The sequence below is a fragment of the Zymoseptoria tritici genome, chromosome 3 (genome assembly GCF_000219625.1).
Source record: "Zymoseptoria tritici IPO323 chromosome 3, whole genome shotgun sequence".
Taxonomy (NCBI): Eukaryota; Fungi; Ascomycota; class Dothideomycetes; order Mycosphaerellales; family Mycosphaerellaceae; genus Zymoseptoria; species Zymoseptoria tritici.
Window position 1 is genome coordinate 935,867 of NC_018216.1, and position 19,378 is coordinate 955,244.

The 19,378-nt window shown below is 54.1% G+C and overlaps 5 protein-coding genes across 5 annotated transcripts; 2 read left to right on the forward strand and 3 right to left on the reverse strand.

The window, feature by feature from the left end:
* Window positions 1–580: 580 nt before the first annotated feature.
* MYCGRDRAFT_38019 (uncharacterized protein) lies at window positions 581–2,188 on the reverse strand (the record flags this gene model as incomplete). Its single annotated transcript, XM_003854495.1, has 1 exon — window positions 581–2,188. The coding sequence occupies one exon, from the start codon at window positions 2,186–2,188 to the stop codon at window positions 581–583; it is 1,608 nt and encodes a 535-aa protein (XP_003854543.1).
* Window positions 2,189–4,163: 1,975 nt separating this feature from the next.
* Window positions 4,164–7,518, reverse strand: MYCGRDRAFT_69513 (uncharacterized protein; the record flags this gene model as incomplete). The annotated part of the gene is made up of 3 exons (XM_003854494.1): window positions 4,164–4,735; window positions 4,812–6,753; window positions 6,833–7,518. The coding sequence occupies 2 exons, from the start codon at window positions 6,669–6,671 to the stop codon at window positions 4,364–4,366; spliced, it is 2,232 nt and encodes a 743-aa protein (XP_003854542.1).
* Window positions 7,519–11,543: 4,025 nt separating this feature from the next.
* MYCGRDRAFT_91505 (uncharacterized protein) lies at window positions 11,544–11,900 on the forward strand (the record flags this gene model as incomplete). The annotated part of the gene is made up of 1 exon (XM_003853670.1): window positions 11,544–11,900. One exon carries the CDS (start codon window positions 11,544–11,546, stop codon window positions 11,898–11,900), a length of 357 nt encoding a protein of 118 aa, XP_003853718.1.
* Window positions 11,901–16,005: 4,105 nt separating this feature from the next.
* Window positions 16,006–16,465, forward strand: MYCGRDRAFT_69516 (uncharacterized protein; the record flags this gene model as incomplete). Its single annotated transcript, XM_003853671.1, has 1 exon — window positions 16,006–16,465. One exon carries the CDS (start codon window positions 16,067–16,069, stop codon window positions 16,463–16,465), a length of 399 nt encoding a protein of 132 aa, XP_003853719.1.
* Window positions 16,466–16,907: 442 nt separating this feature from the next.
* Window positions 16,908–19,114, reverse strand: MYCGRDRAFT_103627 (uncharacterized protein; the record flags this gene model as incomplete). The annotated part of the gene is made up of 3 exons (XM_003854493.1): window positions 16,908–17,074; window positions 17,134–18,839; window positions 18,896–19,114. The coding sequence occupies 3 exons, from the start codon at window positions 18,978–18,980 to the stop codon at window positions 16,979–16,981; spliced, it is 1,887 nt and encodes a 628-aa protein (XP_003854541.1).
* Window positions 19,115–19,378: the final 264 nt, after the last annotated feature.

The following is a 19,378-nucleotide window of genomic DNA, read 5'->3' on the forward strand; positions in this document are numbered from 1 at the left end:
GAGCGGGAACAGTGTGGCTGTGATCGATGCGATGGATGCTGAGTTGATATAGAAGAGCTGGCAGATGGGAGGAAGGAGGTCACTTATACCTTTCCAGCACATGTGAGCTCTGCTTCCAATGGGCCGACTCTGATATTTTGGACGTTGCACGCTCGCTCTCGTGTCGTGTGCTTTTGTCCCTGATGGGTGCCCAGAACGCAATGGTTGGGTCCACATAACTCGCTCGTCACCCTCCCTGCTCACACGAAGCAACGGGAGAGGCCAAGTCTCAAGCCATGAGTCGCACATGTGGTCGAACGAGAGCGGTGCCTCCCACTCGATGTGGCATATCCGAGTATATCGAGGACGACAACGGACCAAGGAGTGGACGCCCACCCATGGACGGGAACCATGATCGCAAGGTCTTCTTCGATATGGCTTTATTTCAGCCAAGGTGAAGGGTAGGCCCGCCGCCCATGTTACGCAAATTGCAGATCGTTACACCACGTCATCAAAGAGCTGCGTCAAAGGAGCAGCCGTAGGGCGCACGGCTCTGGTGTCCTTGGAGGCCACCACGCCTGCTATCATGGATTCAGACCTACTACGAGCTCTTCGTTTCCGCACGTAATGCCGCCTCTCTGCCAGCTCGTCGACCGAAAACACCACCAGCTGTCAGGCCACTGCCACCTGGGTAGTTTCCATAGAACAGTCCTCCAACCATCTCGCCGGCGCAGTACAGCCCTTTGATTGGCGAGCCATCTTCTCGAAGTACCAGGCTCGTGTCCGGATCAATGGCCAGTCCCCCGAAAGTGAACGTAATGCCCGACGTTACTTTGACTGCCAGAAATGGAGGCTTCACTATCGGCATAGCCCAGTTGGACTTCGCCAAAGTCAGGCTCTTCCGTGACGACTGCGTCGAGAGGCCATCTTTGACAGCAGGGTTGAGGTGGACATTGGGGTTTTCGGACCGGTGAGCAGCCACTGCTTCGTTGTACTCCGTCATTGTCTTGACGAACTCTTCCACGTTCGTGAGTCCGTTCTCATCAGCTGCCATTTTCTGCGCAAGCTCTCCAATGCTCTCAGCTCGAATCTTCCGGACAATCTCATCACGATACTCTTCCTGTCGAAGCCAACCTTGCCCATCCGCATCCCAGATTTGATATGCGATGCCACCAGGCTGCTCGAGAATGGCACGACCGAATTTGGCATAAGTGTAATTTCTCAGATCAATGCCTTCATCGACAAATCTCTTGCCTTCTCGATTGACCATCACTCCGAGAGGGTACCCGCTCTTCGTGAACTCATTCGTCTTCTCACGATCTCCTCCAGTCTTGGGAGAATCCGCATCCCACGCCACACTATGACATCCACTTGAGCTAAAGTCTCCGACCGTCTTCGCACCCAGTCCGATCGCCGCCGTCAGCATGTCTCCCGTGTTGTATGGCGTGCCTCTCGTATGCGCCAATTCCCATCCTTGTCCCATCCACTTCTTCCTCAATTCTGCATTCGCTTCGAAACCACCCGCACACATGATCACACTCCTCGCCTCCACCTTCCTCATCTGCCCTTCAAACTCCACGTTCACTCCGCTCACACCTCCCTCCTCGCCCACAACAACATCCTTGACATCAACCTCATAACAAATCATCCCACCTCTCTCTTCCACCGCCTCCAACAATCCTCGAATAAGCCCCTTCCCACCCTCCGGCACAGTCAAACACAACCCACCCCAAAACGTCCACCTTCCATCAACTTCATACGCCTGCCGTCGGAAACTCAACCACCACTCCACAGCGTCCAATTTTTTCAACCACTTCACTAATTCCAAACTCTCGTCTACCAGCACTTTGCCCAGTTCTGCACTACTCCGTCCGTCCGTCACACGCTGCAAGTCTTCATGGAACTGGTCGGCGGTATACGGTGGCAGATCGACCTTTTCCGCCAACTCGGAGGGCACGTTGGAGACGAGAGGGAGTAATTCGGACAGACCGTTATGACGCGTGCGGTATGCCGCCGCGGTGAAGTATCCGTTTCCGCCGGCCCAGGTTTGAGGTGCTTTGTCGAGGATGAGGACTCGCGGTGGTGGCGTGGTGGATGTGAGAGCTGAGAGTGCGGAGGTAAGAGCTGCGGCGCCGGTACCGATTATGAGGATATCCCATGGTTGGGAGAGGAGGATTGTGGTGTCCGATGAAGAACTCTTAGAGGACATGGTCTTGATTTTGATTGGGTGTAGTCTTGATGAAGTCGTTGCTAAGATGGTAGGAGGTGACGAGTATTGGCTAGATCTGGCTGAGTAGAGAGAGAGCCGATCGAGATGAGAGGAAGAGGGAAAGAGGTGGTCAACAAGCATGCATAGGCTTGAGTCGCATCGAGAAGAGGTCGGCAGCCGACACCAGAGGAATACAAGAGCGTGATCTTCTCTGGCGCTTACCCGTGTTGATCAGCTTGGTTGTATATCTGATACGAGCGGGACGGCAAGGCAGCGATGATAGACGATCCTTATGTCAGATGCGTTGTGTCTGGTGTGGAAGAGGTTGTAGCATCGAGAACATGAGCGAGGCGAGTTGCACATCGGCCGGACCTCCTCAGCCGAAGTCGGCGTGAGACGCAAGCAAGCGAGGTCAGACTTCACATCTCATCCCAGACACAACTCTGAAAGGGCGAGTCGACGACATCGCTGGCTGCGAAGATAGTGATGGCCAAACGTGAAGAGAACGTTTGAATGGTCTGCTCGTTTCCAAAGCTGCGATGGGATCTCGTCATGCTCGTGGAATCTTGCCGGAAAAGTCGAATCTTCCACGAGGTGCTCCTCGCAGGCAATCGCCAGAACAAGAAATCGTCCATCGACCACACCCATCGTCGATATCATTTCCGTCGCCGCGTATCTTCCTCATTCATTCCTCATCTCAATCACACCGCTCAAGCTTGGGCATTTGTAGTGACTCGCGGACGTCAACAAACATACCAAGTGAAACATGAAAAGACAAGCCCGCGAACTCGTGGGACATGTCCACCACATCGAACAGCCACACTCGACCCCCACGATGTCCCCTGTCCACAAAACACACCGTTCCCATCACCCAAACAATGAGGTCATCGTCGCAAACAAAAGTTCTAAAAACTGCCCATATCCGTCGACCAGGTCCTGCCTGTCAACCACATCTCTAGCAAGCATAACCCACCACTTCGTCACAGCGGTGAGATTTCCTTCACGCGGCACACGCTACCGCAAGCGAGACGACAACGCCATCGCAAACTTTCCAGATCGGTTGAGGACGGAGATCTCGGGGGAGGGTGACGAGGGTGGTGCGTGCCGAAGATGATCCCAGTAATCCTTGTACATATACAGTACTATCGACCAGGGATGTTTTTCTTGATCGACGAGCATCAGCGAGCTAGCTGGGTTGGTCAGAGAGCGGATATTGCCCGTCTAGGCAAGAGGAAGCGGAAAGATCGATGATGGTTGCCAGCTCCGAGAGACATGCCATTGACGAGCTGAGAGCGTAAGCGTATCAGCGATTCAACCAATCTCCCTGGCTTCGAGTTCATGAAGTCTCGATCTCGGGTATTGCAAGCGCGACCAGGGCGCGAGAGTCGAAGGAGCTCTACCACCGGCACAGACACGGTCACAGAAACGGAGCCAGAGGGAACGACATTGAGCAATCCGAAACTTTTTTCTTTCATGTCTGCTAGAGAGGACAACCCCCATGTATACCCCCTTTGAGCCTCCTGAAGTCCTAGAGCACCGCGCGGATAGACATCATCCACAATCGCTCTCATCATGCACAATGGTTGTGAGGAAACCCCAGGTTTGCAAACCAAAAGCACTGTTTCTCCCAAAAGCAAAGGATCATCCACAATTTCTATACCGGAACGCCTTGCAAATGAACGGGACCATAAAAGCAAAAACACCAAAGCCCATGGTTCTCACACCCGAGAGAGGAGTTTGTGCCGCTTCCTCCAACAACCACTCTGAAAAAAAAGTCGCTAGAAGTGCAAAGGATTAAAAAAGGACAAGTCGAACTGAAGCAAATTCCGCCCCCCCTTCCACCGTTCTCGCCAACAGCGGCCAGACGCTGTCACCGCCGGCTTGCATCGTGATCGCCATCCCGAGCGATACTCGTCAATTCTGCCATGTCAAGACATGGATTTTTTTTTCTCGTAGCCAAAGTGATCTCCTGGCCGATAGCGATAGAGCGCAATGATAGGCGAGCGTCAAAGAGGCTGTTCTCCAGTAGTCGTATATCGTAAAGTCGTGATCGTAAGCTGCGTCAAGAGTAACTGCGTAATGCCGTTGGTCGAACGTATTCGTCGAACAGAATATGCAGAAAGTCATAGACAGAGGTAGTATCGATCGTAATTTTGTTTCTGTTTCGAGGTCCGTTTATCCTCGAATGGCCGTGGGCGTCGGTGTGTCGGAGAGATATCCATCGCGGTGGCTGTGGTATGGATACCCAAAGCTCACAGGGGATGCCGAACGGAGGCTCAGATCCCGTACTGTGGCGGGGCCGGGAGAGCTGGACCGAGAAATGAAAGGACTCCGATTTGGGGAATAAGCTACACGATCGTTGGAAGCTTGAAGTTCATGGATCGGCGACGATGTTCCAGACGATGAGCTGGACGACGAGGTCGACGCAGTCTCGTCCGTGCCATCAACGCTCGGAGTTTTGGGATGTGTTGGAGTTGCAGAAGGATGGCCATTTGGCTGCGGCGAGTCGGTTCCTTTACCAGACCCTGACCCGGACCCAGATGTAAACTGAAATTGTCAGTCAGCTTCGGAAGGGGCCTCAGACCAGGGCGGTAGTGCTAGTGGGATTACGGTTGGAACCTACGTAGCAGAACTTCTGGACCAGATCCCGGTATTGGTCAGATCCCATGGCAGGCCGGTCCGTGGTAATGGCATCTGGTCGCTCGGTCTTTGCATCCACCTTGACCGGACCAGTGCGATCAACAAGTCCGAAATAGCCTGCATTGGCTTGACTTTTGGTCGCCGTGTTGACAGCAGCTGCGCCATTCATGAGTCCACTGCGACGGCCGAGATTATCTTGCGCCGTGGTCAAGGCTGCCGACAGGGATGTGCCAAAGTCGTAACGACTGCCCAGGCCATTATTGGGTTGAGGCGGTGGGTTTGCGGACATCATCGAGGGCCGCTTCGTGCGAGGCTTGAGCTTGATCGTGGCACCCGACTCGTCCACAATCTTATTCCGCGAGCCAAAGTTGTAGGATGAGCTTGAGTCGAATCTCGAAGCAAAGTCGTCATCAGCGGACTCCTGCCTGGACCGCGAGGTCGGTGGCGTATGGCGGCTGCGAGGGATGGCACTCAAAGGTCGCGCGCCCAACGGACTGTTCGGCAGTCTGCTCATATTCGCAGGCTTTCGCTCGATTCCCTTGGTAAAGTCAATTTGAAAGTTGGTGTTGTCATTGTTGTCCCAAAACTCTTGACCACCAACGTTGTATCGCACGCAGAGGAGAAGTGTCTTGTTGTCGAGGTTGGCCTGATCAGACAGCTTGATGTGGAAAGTGAAGCGGTCGCAGCCATCGCTGGGCGGGCTGCGAACGTCGTTGTTGAATTCGGCAACGACCTCGGATGTTGTCTTCCAGTAATCAAGTGTGAATCGAGCCACGACCAGCTTCTGGAAAGAGATATTTTGTACAGCACACACGCCAACGAGTGTGGACTTGTCGGACGACAAGAAGATGCGCTCCACCCGGACAGGCCTTGTCTTTCGACTGAAGGATTCTTCTGGGAAGTTGGCAACCTTGATTTGAAGTTCTGGCTTGCCTTGCTCCTCGTTATTGAACGGGAATTCCGTTTCGCTGTCATATGACTCCACAGGTGATGTGCCAGCGCTGACAGCGATGGGCTTGTCGACCTGGAGAAAGTGTCTCGTTTGGTTGTCGCTGTCGTTGAAGTGCACGGATTTGGAGTACGTCGGTGTGCCAGGCATGCTCGAATAACGCCGCCTGGACGACGGTCTCAATGCCGGCTTGACCAACTCTCCCGACTTCTTGCGGACCAGACTGGGCTTGAAAGGATTTCCCTCGTCCGTATCGCTATCATCGGTCGTATTTGCGGGTGACTCGGCGAATGTAGGCTTGAGCATGATCTTTGTCTCGGTTGATGATCGCGAGTGGGAGATCTTACGTGCCTGAGCGGTCAGAGCCGTGGGAGATGTTGTCTGCGAGACAGGTTCTGATGCTGATGTCGGGTAATGAACTCCTTCTTTTTCAGGCGACCCATCTCTTTGTTGTGGTAGCGATCGAACAGCTTGTTGTAATTGATCCCAATTCTTCTGCAATTCGCGGCCGCGCTCCGAGGGATTGTTCTCGTCACCATCCGAGTTCTCCGACGAGTCAGGCGGTGAGATTACCGCACCGCTTGGTATTCGGAGGTTGTTAACGGGCGGAGGGGACTGGCGGATACTGCTGCTGCGTGCGAAGTCTGTGGCGGAGACGGAGGGATCGCTGCCTTCGGTAGGCGTCGGAGGAGCACCGTCTGCTTTGGGAATCGAAGGTGAACGACGATGCCTGTGAAGATACGATGCTGAGGACATGGAGCGCGGTGGCTGAGGCCGGAGGCTCACAGGTGATCGAGGTACATCGTCCTGGTGGTATGAGGAGCTGCGGCTGATGACGGGACTGTTGGAGTGGGTCGACGCAGGTGATTGCTGCGACGGCGGGGTGTACGGCATGTCGGATCGAAGACGGAGTGATGCTAGGATTGAGATTCAAACCAGGCAGCGCATTAAAGGTGTATGTGGGGAGGTAACAAGACTGCGAAGCCGGATGCGGCGTCAGTAAGTTGAGCACACAGACCGCGGACGGTAGCAATGGCATGTGGTGGTCGACGTACAGAAATGTGCAATGCGCGACGCCGCGGTGAAGAAGGCGGAGGAGGAGGAGATACGACACGAGGTCGGCGGAGTCGAAGAATGGCAGGTGATGAAGTCGAGTCCGAAGAAAGGTCGAATCGATGGGTGCACACAGCTAGTCAAAGCCGGCACGCCAGGTGGTGATGGTGATGTGGTTGAGGTGCAGAAAGGTCGATGACCGGACGCACACTCGCCAGCACTTGCAGGCACTCACTCGATCGATCGTCGGGTGGTGGTTGACAAACCAAGAAAGAATTGTGAATGGATCCAAGCCTTAGCCCGGGCAGGTGTGCCTGGATGTAGGTGGGAGAGAGGCAGGTGGTCGAAGCGTTGGTCGGGATACGACAGGTTGGGATTCGAGAATGCGGAGGGGAATATCTGCGGTTCCCAACGTTCGCGGAAGCGCTCGTGCTCAAGACACACAAAGAATAATTCGCCGGCGCGTCCCAAGACAGGCAGACAATGCGAATGATCAAGGCACCCAATGCAATCAATGCAATGAGCACGGCTCCCGGCGGATGTGATGAGGACACACTGTACGCGGTACCGGTGTGGCGCGGTGACGGAGGTCGGTGCGGGGGTCTCGAGTCGAGTAAGGATCCCTCGCGATGGATATGAGTTGGTGTCGTTGGAGGAATCGGAGGGGAGATCGATGATCGATAGGCTGGCAGTGGCCCAGAAGAGTGATTGAGGAAGAAGGAGAAGGAAGAAGAAGAAGAAGAAGAAGCCAAAGAGCCACAGCAGAGTGGAAGGTCGCGGGTGCGGTATGGCGACTAGGCCAAAAGGTAAAAATGCCAAAGGATGGAAGCGAAGATGATCTGGCTCCCGCTCTCCCTCTCAATGATGATCTTCAGCGATAGACTAGCAGGGCAAGGGTAAAGGACCAAGGTAGACTACGCGATCGTTCTTCCTTCGCTGCTCACTGACACAGTCTGGATGAACAACAAGAGGGCGTGCTGGAAAGGTTGAGTTGAGCGACTACTGGCGGGCAGTTGAACCAACAAGAGAGCATTCCGCGCAGGGATGGCCTGGGAACCCGGTCTTGCTCTGTTCTCCACACGCCAGACTGCGCGGACTGTAGTCTGCAAGCTGCTGCACCTCCGATCCACACCGTGCCACTGTTGAGAGCCAACCTTACTAGATGCGCCAAAGGCCAAGGCCTGCACGGGCGCTCGGCCAGGTCCCACTCCTGCGAAGCTGCGATAGCGGGTGCACCGGCGTAGCCCTGCACAAGACGAGGGGAGTACTTCACTGGTACTTCCGATACTTGACTCCAACGGTCCAACCTGGAGATGCACAAACGAAGGAGCACAATTGTGTGCGCGGTACGCCGATACCTCTGAGCAAAGCCACATCCAAGCGGCACATCCAAAGACTCCCACCTTTCCGTTCCTCACTGTCAACGCAACTTTATTCACACATATATCGACTGGGCTGGACTCGCAACTACGCTTCGGGTTATCTGCTCCGCGACCAGCTCTCTCTCCTGCATCCGCTTGCCTCGCGTGTCAAAGCAGGTGCCTCTTCGCGGTCGAGCGACTCTTTCTCATAACAACCTCTTGAGCTCCTCCCAGGTACACTCCCATACGCATGATGGCGTGCCGCCTTCCGAACCGATCCCTGAGACATTACCATCTAGGTTTTCCTGTCCTCTGTCAGGCTCTCATGATAAACGCTGTCTTGAAGACCTCTTCTCTGGACAAACACCCCAGCCCTCTCGACGACTTGTCTTTCATTGTTCAGCCCATGACAAGTGTAGGATCTTGAGATTACCATTGGAAAATGCACACACGGGCCTTCAGCCTCCAACGGTCGGCCGGTAAATCGGTTCGCGTTTTCTTCAAGATGTGGCGTTCCGGCCAGCGCTTGCCCGCAAACGCTCAAGTGCAGTCAATATTATGGTTAAGCTTTTTCGCTCCCCGGAGAGCGGGCGGATGCGTGGGTCTTGGTGATGAGACCTTTGCCTCACCACTTTTTTTCCACTACAGTATTTGCTAGCGAGGATATCCGTGCTATCGTAAGTCGCACCCTCCGCTCGGTGACTGAGGTGACGGACCACGGTATGTATTCAAAATACAGTCCGGTATGGCAACCCTCGCAACGGTCGACGTCCACGCCACCGCGTGTGCATGCGTGCAGGCAAATCGTCACACCCGGCCTCTCACAAACGCTTGGTCAAGGCAGCGCGCGTGTCCTCCGCGGATTCATGCTTGCCATTGGTTGGACAAAACTAGCCGCGCGGACGTGTCTTTTTCTCTCCTCCACCGCCTTTTGCGTTCCATTTCCACCGCGATGAGATCCGCAGCATTTGATTCATTGATTCAGGGGACAACGGCTACACGACAAGGTCGAGCGCCTCGGGCAGTCGGGCACGTTGTGCAAGGATATGCTCAACCATACTGGGTAACGACTTCAGTGGCTAGACCAGGCAAGTTGGCAAGGTGTGCCGTGAGATGTGGTGGTTTGATGACAGCGCGTCCCGCACTGTTTGCGATTGTCAAACGACGTTGTGATTTGCTCCCCACGCTCTCTCACGCCATACCTCATGCGTCTGACGGTCTTGCTCAGAGCTGTGCGTGATAGTGAAACTACCTTACGAAACGATGACTCCGCGGGCAGCAGCAATTATCTGCACAGCCGCCCTATCAAAAGCAGGACATGATTCTTTCCTGGCTCTCAGCTCAGCTGCACACCGTATCCCGTCGCTGTCCTACTATATCATGTTCCTGGCTCGGGTTCAACATTGCCCGAGCTTCCGCGAGGTATAGTTCTGCGCAGCCGCATCGACGGGTCTGAACAAAACAAGCCTTGGTTGCGCAATCCACAAGAGATGAGCACATCGTAATAACGTGATCACAATCAAACGCAACGCCAACGTCGACACACGCCATCGTCCTTGTCATGTCTCAACGTCCTCCTCCCATGCATCGCCAACATCGAACAAGCGACAAGGCAATACGAACAGACCTTGAAACCCTCCCATATTCTTAGGTGGCTAAGTCGATCATCGCGATGGCGACGACATGGCACATATATCATGGAACTTCCGAGCGGTCGCCATGGAGCAAGGTCCAACCGACCTACCCATGTGCCTTCGAGCTTGCATCCCTACCTATCGGGCTGACCGGTGTCACGTAAGTATCCTAGCTATCGATGAGCTTCCGCCCGCCGTGGCCATGGTGTATATTCGGCGACAGGGATACGGCTTATCTACGAGCCCATTGCGTGGCCTTGGTCGCACCGCATGCCGGTTTGGAATCGAGATCCTTTCGCAATCAATGGCATGTTGGTAGACTTCGCTAATCGCTGAGAAATATCCGAAGAAGGTGCGGACTGCGATGAGCATGAAGCTGTCGCTCACCGCTCAATTGGAGTCTAAACTTTAAAAGTGAAGTCGGTAGGCAAATGTACTTTGCGCCACGGGCCCACGATATGCGCGTGCATGATTCAGTGCTTCATCTACGACGATTGAAGAATGCGGGGTGGACAGTGACCGCTGACAGTGAATACACCGCCGTCTTCGGGAGGGATAAGACATTGTTCCTGGAGTCGAGTGTTGGTGGTTCGCGTCTGATGGTTTCAGGCATCCGACACAGGAGTCTCTTCTTCGACCGGCGGCTCATCAGGGGACGCTGTACCAGATGCTCAGCATCCGGTCGATCCTCATGATCATGTCGAATGCAACATAATGCCGGTACTAGAATGGATGAAACCAGCCCGGACGCGAATTGATTTCTTGTGACCATCTGCGACTGCGAGATGGCGGTGTCAACCACCGATCAATGCCCTCACGTCTCATCACCCGTCGAAACAGTGCCGTTGTCCAGGGCGAGCTCCAGGGCCTCTCGAGACTTCGCGACTTGCTGGATGACATGGAACTTCACCTATCTTGACGCTTAACTCAACATCACTACTTCTCAACACCATCGTCGTCACTGCCAACCAAGGAGTGGGATAGACTTCTGCATATATCAAATCTGCGGATCTGGTAGAGAACCGCTCCGTGTCAACAGCATCCGAAAAACTCTCCGCAAGCGCTGAGCTGCACCGCCACACCTTGGCTTATCGGAGACCCTGGTCGTGATTTTCTTACCAAAGTACCTCCAAGTACCTGTGCCGTACTCAACGAAGTATCGTCGGCATTCACCTTCCTAAATCTGCAAGAGAGTCTGGATTCCTGGACCCTTTTGTGTGTCGTTGCATGAAGATCCACCTCCGGCTACAACCCTCTTGACTTGTACACGGCACCGAGACCCACCGCCCATGGGATTGGGAAGGGCCGATATAATGATCCTCGAGGAACGGACGACGAGGCCGAAAAAATGAGTGGGAAGCTATGCTGAGCTTGAAGCTTGCGTAGTGTCTGGTGCTTTGCAGGCCGACTAATAATACTAGTACTAAACTTCGCTATCAACCTCTTCCGTCATCCAACCGGCGGCCGGTCAGAGGTATTTCTCATCAACGACCAGTCCTATCATTCGCAACCTCACAGTCACACCGCAAGATTCACCGTCACAACCGCCAAAGTTGTGGATCTGGGAAAAGCTGAACACTTCGATGTCAATTCGCGGAGAAAGCAAGATGTGACAACGATACAGAAGGTGTTCCCAGCCCGTCTCGTTCCATTGCGGGTCTCACGGTTTCTGATTGCTGACATTGCCGCACAAACAGAGGATGGGCCACTTTCGTACCATGCCCAAGGTGCCATGGATGCGGAGAACCTGGCCAGGTGTCTGGGTTCTCCTGGGCGTTGCGAGCATAGCAAGCACGGTGACGGTATCCGCATGGGTGGCACGCATGTCCTCCACATCTCTGTCCTACACCTCGCGCTGGACTTTTGAGACGTCAACAATGGCGTTGTGGTCGTTCACGTTGATCGCCGCTCCATATCACCAGCTGTCGTGCTTCCAGTCGCTTACTGTCTGGTCCACTGTCGCAGCCGAATGCCACTCCGCTCTTGCATGGTACATGTCTCACGCTGCGACGCAAGAGCATGCACTCCGCAGTTCACTCTCCACTCATGAGCTCGATGGTCCCTGTCGGACCTAGACGAGAACAGCTTCGTGGCTGTCCGTTGCTCAAACGAGGTCGTGCTCGTGCTTTCCACCCCCGCCACTGCTGGAAAGCAGTGCCTCGAATGGGTGGAGGCTCTCCTGGTGCTACAAGCGCTTATGGAGGAGACGCTGTCGTGAAACCAAGAGTGGCAGTCCTTCCGCGAAGGCGCCGCAGTGGCTATGGCAGAGCGGAAGGGCCGGCAACGTCTGTTGTATAGCTATCCATTAGTCGACGTCTGTCCATGCTGACAAGTCGAACGTGCCAGTTGCACAACTTCAAGCACATCTCCGAAAGCCAAAGCAAGGCAAAATCTAGACCGCGTCCACACAGCCGCCTCTGCATGAAGGTCCCCTCTTTTCTCTACACACGTCTGAGAACGTTGAACATCCTTCGACTGCTGACATCGCGATCTTGGCCATCATCGCAAGTTATTTCTTCCACTGCAGGCTATACCGAAGCCATGCCTGCACAACATCGATGATAAATGTCGAATTCTCTCATGTTCCCTCCCGCATGTATTAAAAGTGTATATGGCGAATGCGGTCCCGATCGTGGAGGGCTTCGGCCCGAATGGAGATGCTGCGACCTCGATGGGAAAGTTGAAATAAGGTCGATTGGGGATTGTGGAGTGATTGGTGGTGATGGAACCAAGATTTGCCATGTCGCCGAGATCGCTGAGATCATCGAGAGTCTAGGCGTGGAGTGGACTCCGGGATAAAATCAGAAGTTGTACTTCGATGCACAGAGCGGGCTTTACATTTTACGGCCAGTTCGGTCGAGGTAGCCGCCCGAAGCTCTCCGTATTCATGCTTGCTCGTCATTCACTGCATTGTCGTGTACCAGGCGGTTCGAGCGAAATCACGATTACTCGCAGTCTAAGCATGAAGTCTGCACGGCATGCTACGTCAAGAGAAAGCATGACGAATTCGTTGCATATTCTTTGCCGGTTCCCGCCGTGTACGTCAAACCTACCATGAACATCCTCCTTATACTGTCATGGCGAAATATGCATGAATGTACCCCAGATTGTGTCGTCGCGCAGCAATGGCAAGCATGTGAAAGAGCCCCACCCGCCCACGCTGCACAATGCAAGCACGTTGCGCTTGCACGAGCAGGACAGGGGTGGCTGTTTGGTTGAGGATTCCGCCGCTCGCATATTCAGCATGCCGTGTTGCCGTGCTTGGTCGAGCACGACAGGACGCTGACTGCTCCGCTGTTCGTGCCGAGAGAACAATGCGGTACTTACGGTCTCGCCTGGCGCGCGTTGTTGTCTGCTGGGATTCGAAGGCAATGCCGTGGTTGAGGACTTCTCACGACCAGGCAGTAGTTAGGCGCCGGCCATGTCGAGCGACCCACTCAATATGTTGAGTGGAACTTCAACAAGAGATCGGCAATCTGCTCATGGGGATAGTGCAGCTATTTTGGGCGCGGTGTCCAGAGCTCGCGAGTCGCAGATTTGCGGGGTGGAGCACGGCGTTGTAGGCGCATGCTGTGGGACTGGAGATGTAGGATTCGTCATACAGTCCTTGTTTGGGGTAGACGAAGCCAAGTGCCATGGAGACAGGCGCGTCAAGGTGCCTTGTGCGTTTCGTTGACCTCGGTGACGGTTGACATAACACCCGTGGTGCCCGGCACGCGTGATGGCTTGCAGACGCTCAAGAGGTCGGCGAGTGGTTCACAGCGCTTCGACGCCCACAGAACTTCGCGATTCGACGGCGTGGTCGGAGGATGCGACTGGTTTCCAGACGAAAGAGGCTTGCCAGTGTCAGGTCCAGAACAGGAGCATGTGAGACGTGTGCCAGTTGCAAGCTGGAAGAACCGTGGGTGGAAAGAAGTGCGGTTGGTGGCTGCAGGGTCCTTTGGTCGCCGGCGATCGACTGCAGGGTCTTTGAGTCTTTGGTGCGGGCGTTAGCTCGTCGAGCTTCCAGACTTGGTGATGACCACATTCCAAACGTGGCAGCAATGGCAGGAAGAAAAGTAAGAAGATTGAGAGGTCGGCCCGTCGATCGAGGTACCGTCGATTCGCATTGACGTTGGCATGGACGCGATGATCGCAGAGGAGGGGGCAAGTCATCCAACTAACGCTAAAAATGCATCGATGAGCCTGCAAGAATAGTTTCATCCGGCTAGGATGCGTGTACTCGTTTCCAAGCCTCACAATTGAGGTTGGTGGACGAGGTTCGCAACACGAGTATCCTCTCTGGGATTCCCTGCCATCAATCCATACCCCGTGGGAACCCCGTGGGGTATTCTCCATATAATCGCAAGGCCGACTTCAGGCCACGACCTTGCCTAGTCCCAGTGCTCCCCTCAGATAGTCCGGCCGGTAAGGCATCGCATTGAATCCGCCGAGAACGACCGAGAGGAATAGCGCTTCGAGAGTCTTCCAACAATGTCGTTACGCGATGCTCGAGAGCCCGTCTGCCAGGTGAACCTTGATCAGTATGCTTGCTAACCTGCGCTCCGTCAACTCGAAGTTCAGATGTTGGTGGCTACGATAGGCATCGTGCGTGAGCTCCCTCGAATAAAAGAGAGCCGTCGTGGCCGCTCCTTCGACGTCCTGAAATGCATCCATGATAACCCGTCGCAAACACCTAACAGCAACGGAAATACTTCTTTCGCTTGTGGTCCACTCACATAACCGACTCACCTTCGCTCGCCTGCTACCGACACGCTTCCTTTGTCCAGAAATACACGTGTTCCAGCCATCCGGAGCCCGTGCACTTGGCCATTCAAGCAGCTCATTTACCTTTTCCGGCGAGGCATGCGGCCCCGTACGCCCCTTGCGACTCTGCTCGGCTTCCGGCTGATGCACACTACCGTCCTTGCCGGCGGAGCATATTACGGGCAATGCTATTGTCTTGATTCCAGGATCCAGGGGGAGACGATCGACACAGTCTCCACGCAGGCAGCGTGCGATGCCATCAAACACAGCATCTATCACCCCGAATATGGCGAATGCGTTTCCACGGAAGATTGGCGCATCAACAATCATTGCTTCGACTGCCTGTGCAAGAGATATCCATACATGTATGGCGGTTGCGACTATAAGGATGACTTGCAGTACAAGATCAAGTGCGGCGGCGGTGTAAGTAGACCGCAAGATAGAAGACTTCTGGCTTGCCATCTGCATGTCCATATCAGCTCAACACGGCCAAGACAATTTCGAGACCTGGCTGACTCTGCCGTCTGTCGACTTTAGTGCTGATCGTCTTGGTGCATCGAGAAGATACGGGTGATGGGGATCTAGTATTGGGAAGATGCTGATGGACGCCTTTGGTACTCTGGCACCGGCCCGTGGGGCCAGTTCGTCAATACAACCGGCCGTGAAGGCTAGAGGAAGCGAGCGAATCTGCAAAACTCATATCAACCGTCTTCGAAGCGAGTCCTGAAGTGCGGGGTTGCAAGATAGAGTACGATCCATTGTCGGTCAATCTGCGCCACGTTTTGGTCACTGCTGGCCGACGATTGGCGGCTCATATAGGCACTCCAGTATGCTTGATGAGGTCGAGATGGACTGTCACTCCTGCAGCACATGAGAATTATGCACATGCACATGCATATCGCTTGCAATTCATAATGATGGTTGCGCCCCGCGTTCTCGTCAGCGACCGTCCTGAGGGTGTGAGCTTATTCCTTCACGATCTCGTTGTAGGCGCGGTGATGAGATCGCTTCCTGCGCGAGAAAGGCAATCTTCGTTTCATGAGTGTCTTGTGGGCGAAGACGGACTCGGGCAACGTGATCTTGTGAAGAATATACAGCCTGAACTTCGTGCGGTCCTCGGATACCAGGAGCCTGCGCAACAGGGCAGTGCCGTATGTTGCGTCGCCTTGAGGCCGGCGGCAAAGGCTCGGATCAGGTCTTTATCAAGGCCGCTTGACTGCCTTGAAGATGGGACATGGTGATGGAAAGAAAGTGTGTTGCAATGTTCAGTGTTGTAGTATTCACGGTCTGATGTTCCAGGTTGTCCACGAGTTTGCTTACCCAACTCATGGTCTGTGCTGACTCGATCCCGAGGTGGTGATGTCAATTTTGTGACTGCACTCGAGAGACACCGTGAATTGTCGAGAATACCTTTTAACACATTGTCGACCTGTTCGGGAACTCTTACCGACTTGGACTGATATACGAATTCTCACACCGCAACAACAAAGCTCCAATGGCATCCAGAACCCTCTTCCTGCGGCTTACGCGCGCACCGACAAAACTCTCCAGTCCATCAACACTCCTCCCTCGAATCGCACAACCATCACGAAGACCTCTCCAACGCCTCTCAGTCCGCACTTACTCCGCCTCGCCCTCCACCGAAGTCCAAGCGCCCGACTACCTCAACGAGAGCGAGCGCCAAATTTTCGACAAGCTCAAAACCTCCCTCCAACCCAGCAAGCTCGAAGTTCAAGACATCTCCGGAGGGTGCGGCTCCATGTACGGCTTGGACATTGTGTCGGAGCAGTTTAAGGGGCTGTCGGTCATCAAACAGCATCGGATGGTTAATCAGATTCTGGGAGAGGAGATCAAGAAGTGGCATGGAGTGCAGTTGAAGACCAAGGCGCCATGAGGGAGGCGAGTGGCCATGATAGGGTGTAGGAATGCGTAGGGCATGCAAGAGGAGATCATACAAGAGGAGACCGCGCCCGTGGCACACCGATGTGGTGGTGTATGCTCGGAAGCATATACACGTCAGAAGCTTACTTCGGCGGTGCTGACACGGCGTTCTCGCGCTCCTTGGAACGCTTCTAGAGCACGCGGACTTGGTAGCGGGCGGATTTGGAAGATCACGGACGCACGATCTGCTTGACACGTTATCTCGCCGCTCCGGTCTGTCCGGGCAACCAGGAGAACATGGTCCCTTTATAAGGCGACCGACCTAGAGAATCAGTTGCACGCCATCAATCAGGGCTGCCATGTCCAACTGCAGATTACAGCTGGCTGCGACTCGAGTGGGACTCTATGAGATACAAGCCAGACATGGTGGAAATGTGTGAATGTGTGGCTTTCTGCTGTCCCTCGCACATCGGAAGACGGCGACTGTGTGAATCGATTATAAAAAATATGCCACCTATCGTGTGCATCATCGGACCTCGATCTTATTGATCTCACTCTTGGCTTTCTTCCACTCCTCTAAACTTCGCTTTGACCACTCCACATGAGATTTTGCGAAATTGAGCTGTTCGAATATGTCAGCCTCAGTCGCTACGAGTTCAAGACGTCTCAAACACATCTTACCATGTACGTCCGCAGGTCTTCCTCCTTCTGCCCCTGGAATCGCCGCAGGTCCTGTAGAACTCCCTGACTGGCATCCTTGACATCCTTCTGCGAGACCTCGAGAGCTTGCTCCAGCTGGACAAGGCTCTCTTTGGTCTTTCCGAGTTGATCTCGACGTGCACGCTCTGGGTCTTGATCTGTCACGCCCTGAATGGCATGCGTGAGACGACCGAAAATCTTGTTGGCCACACCGCTGCTGGCTCGCTTGTGACTTCCGTCAGGTGGTGATTGTGCAGAGCTGGAGTATGGCTGTTCGTGAGGCGCCCCTTGCTGCGCGCTCGGTGCATTGCCTCCAGTGGGTGGGAAATCACTGTCAACGGATGCATTGTCGTCCTGTGAACTTGGTCGATTGCGATTGCTGCCGCTGCTTGTGCTGCGTTGCGGAGGCTGCTGACGACTGTGCATTCCCGATGAACTCATGTATTGTTCGATCCGTTTCGCTTCGATCTCGCTGCGTTCGAGCTGATCCAACATGCCTTTCTTCTTCTCGAGCTCATCGCGGGTCATCTCTTCCTGTACTCTTTTGAGCACGCGGTACTTCAGAACGCTTCGGACGACGCTGGCAAACTGCGAATGCTCCCTCATGGGCTCTGCAAAACCCGCGCTCAGGGCGGAAGAGAGATCCCGGGATTGTATGTAGGTGAAATCACAGGCCTGGCCAGCTTTCTCAATTGCATGCGCGACACTGGCAGATTGTTCTGATAGTGAGAATGCGTTATAGCGCGCACCGAGATCCATCAGATCGTCTCCCAGACTGTACAAGTGTCGTAACAATCGTGCGTTCACTTTCTCCATGGAGCCGGTAAGCAGAGTCTCGAGCTCCTTCGAGCTGCTCTCGAACGACGAGAAATACGGATCGAGTTCGCTCTCACTGAGGTTCTGGGAAGTCGGAGGGAATCGCGCAAATTGAAGTTGTGGAGTTGAATGAGCAGCAGCCGATGTGATGGTGGAGCCTTGGGGTGGAGATGTAGGTGTACCGGATGCCGAAGAACCAGAAGAAGACCGCAGCTTTGCACTCTGTGAGGGTACAGGAAGATATGAGTGAGCCGGGGTTGGATTTGCTGGGTCAAGCGGAGGGGCCTTCAGGTTGCTCTTCGGTACACTGGCAGCTGGATGTGAATGCAGGACCTCGCTCCAGCTAACATTTGGGTCCAGAAATCTCCACCACACCCCATCCTCACGAATCTCCTTCATGCGGCGACACCGGTTCAGGAAAGTTGCAAGCATTCGTTGACGGAGTTCAATTATGCCGAGATCCTCCTTCGCTTTCGTTGGCTTAGCCGCATAGTCTGCGATGCTGTGTTTCTCCGGAATCGGCGGGACAATCAGGGTCGGATGCAGGTTGACCAGCGTCTGCCGCAGAGATGCAAACTCAGAGTATCGCCGCCGCACCTCAATCTCTCCCGTCCGAATCGTATACATGATGTAACCACCTCCACCCTCAGTATTCTTCCCAGCATATACAATTTGTATTTCGAGGTCCGGATGCTCATATAGAATCTGCTCTATCCGACTGTCATATCCGCCCGCTTTTGGCTGCGGCTTGATATCCCTTCCACGTTCGTCGTCGAGCTCTTCATCACTGAGGTCACTGGGTCTGGATATGAAGTGCGGCTGCTGATCGGGTGAGGAGTTGCCAGATGGTGGTGTCGATGGTCGGTTGAAACCTGCAGTCATTCAGCAGCGGTCCAAACACCATACAGGCAGTATCAAAGGTACACACGCTCCGTGGGCGAGACGATATCGGACGTCTCCGAGTTGCGACGGTGAAAGGACCCGTATGGGTTGTTGTCTTCGTCGTCCCACATCTTGCGACCTGCTCGATGCCGAGCTCGTTTTGGGCGGAGCGAGGCGCAGGATGAATCGAGACCGGTACGAGATCGTATGAGACGTTCGGAGGGATCGTCGCTGTGAATTCTGTAGTCGCTTCGTGCTGATCTATGTTGCTTGAACGTTTGAACTGAAGTCCAAGTTGTATGGAAGCTCTGTTGTGGATCATCAGACTGACCATTAGTAAAGTGCACGTAACTAGTGCCAAGGCATTCCCACACATAGATAGCTAAAGTAAGAATCTTACACTTAAGATTCTCTCTGCATAATAATATATACCTACTAATTAGAGGTCTTCTTCTACTTAGCTTAAGTCTAATTACAACAGGTTATAAGCCCGGCGTAACTACTGCACACTTAAGGAAGAATTGTCTGT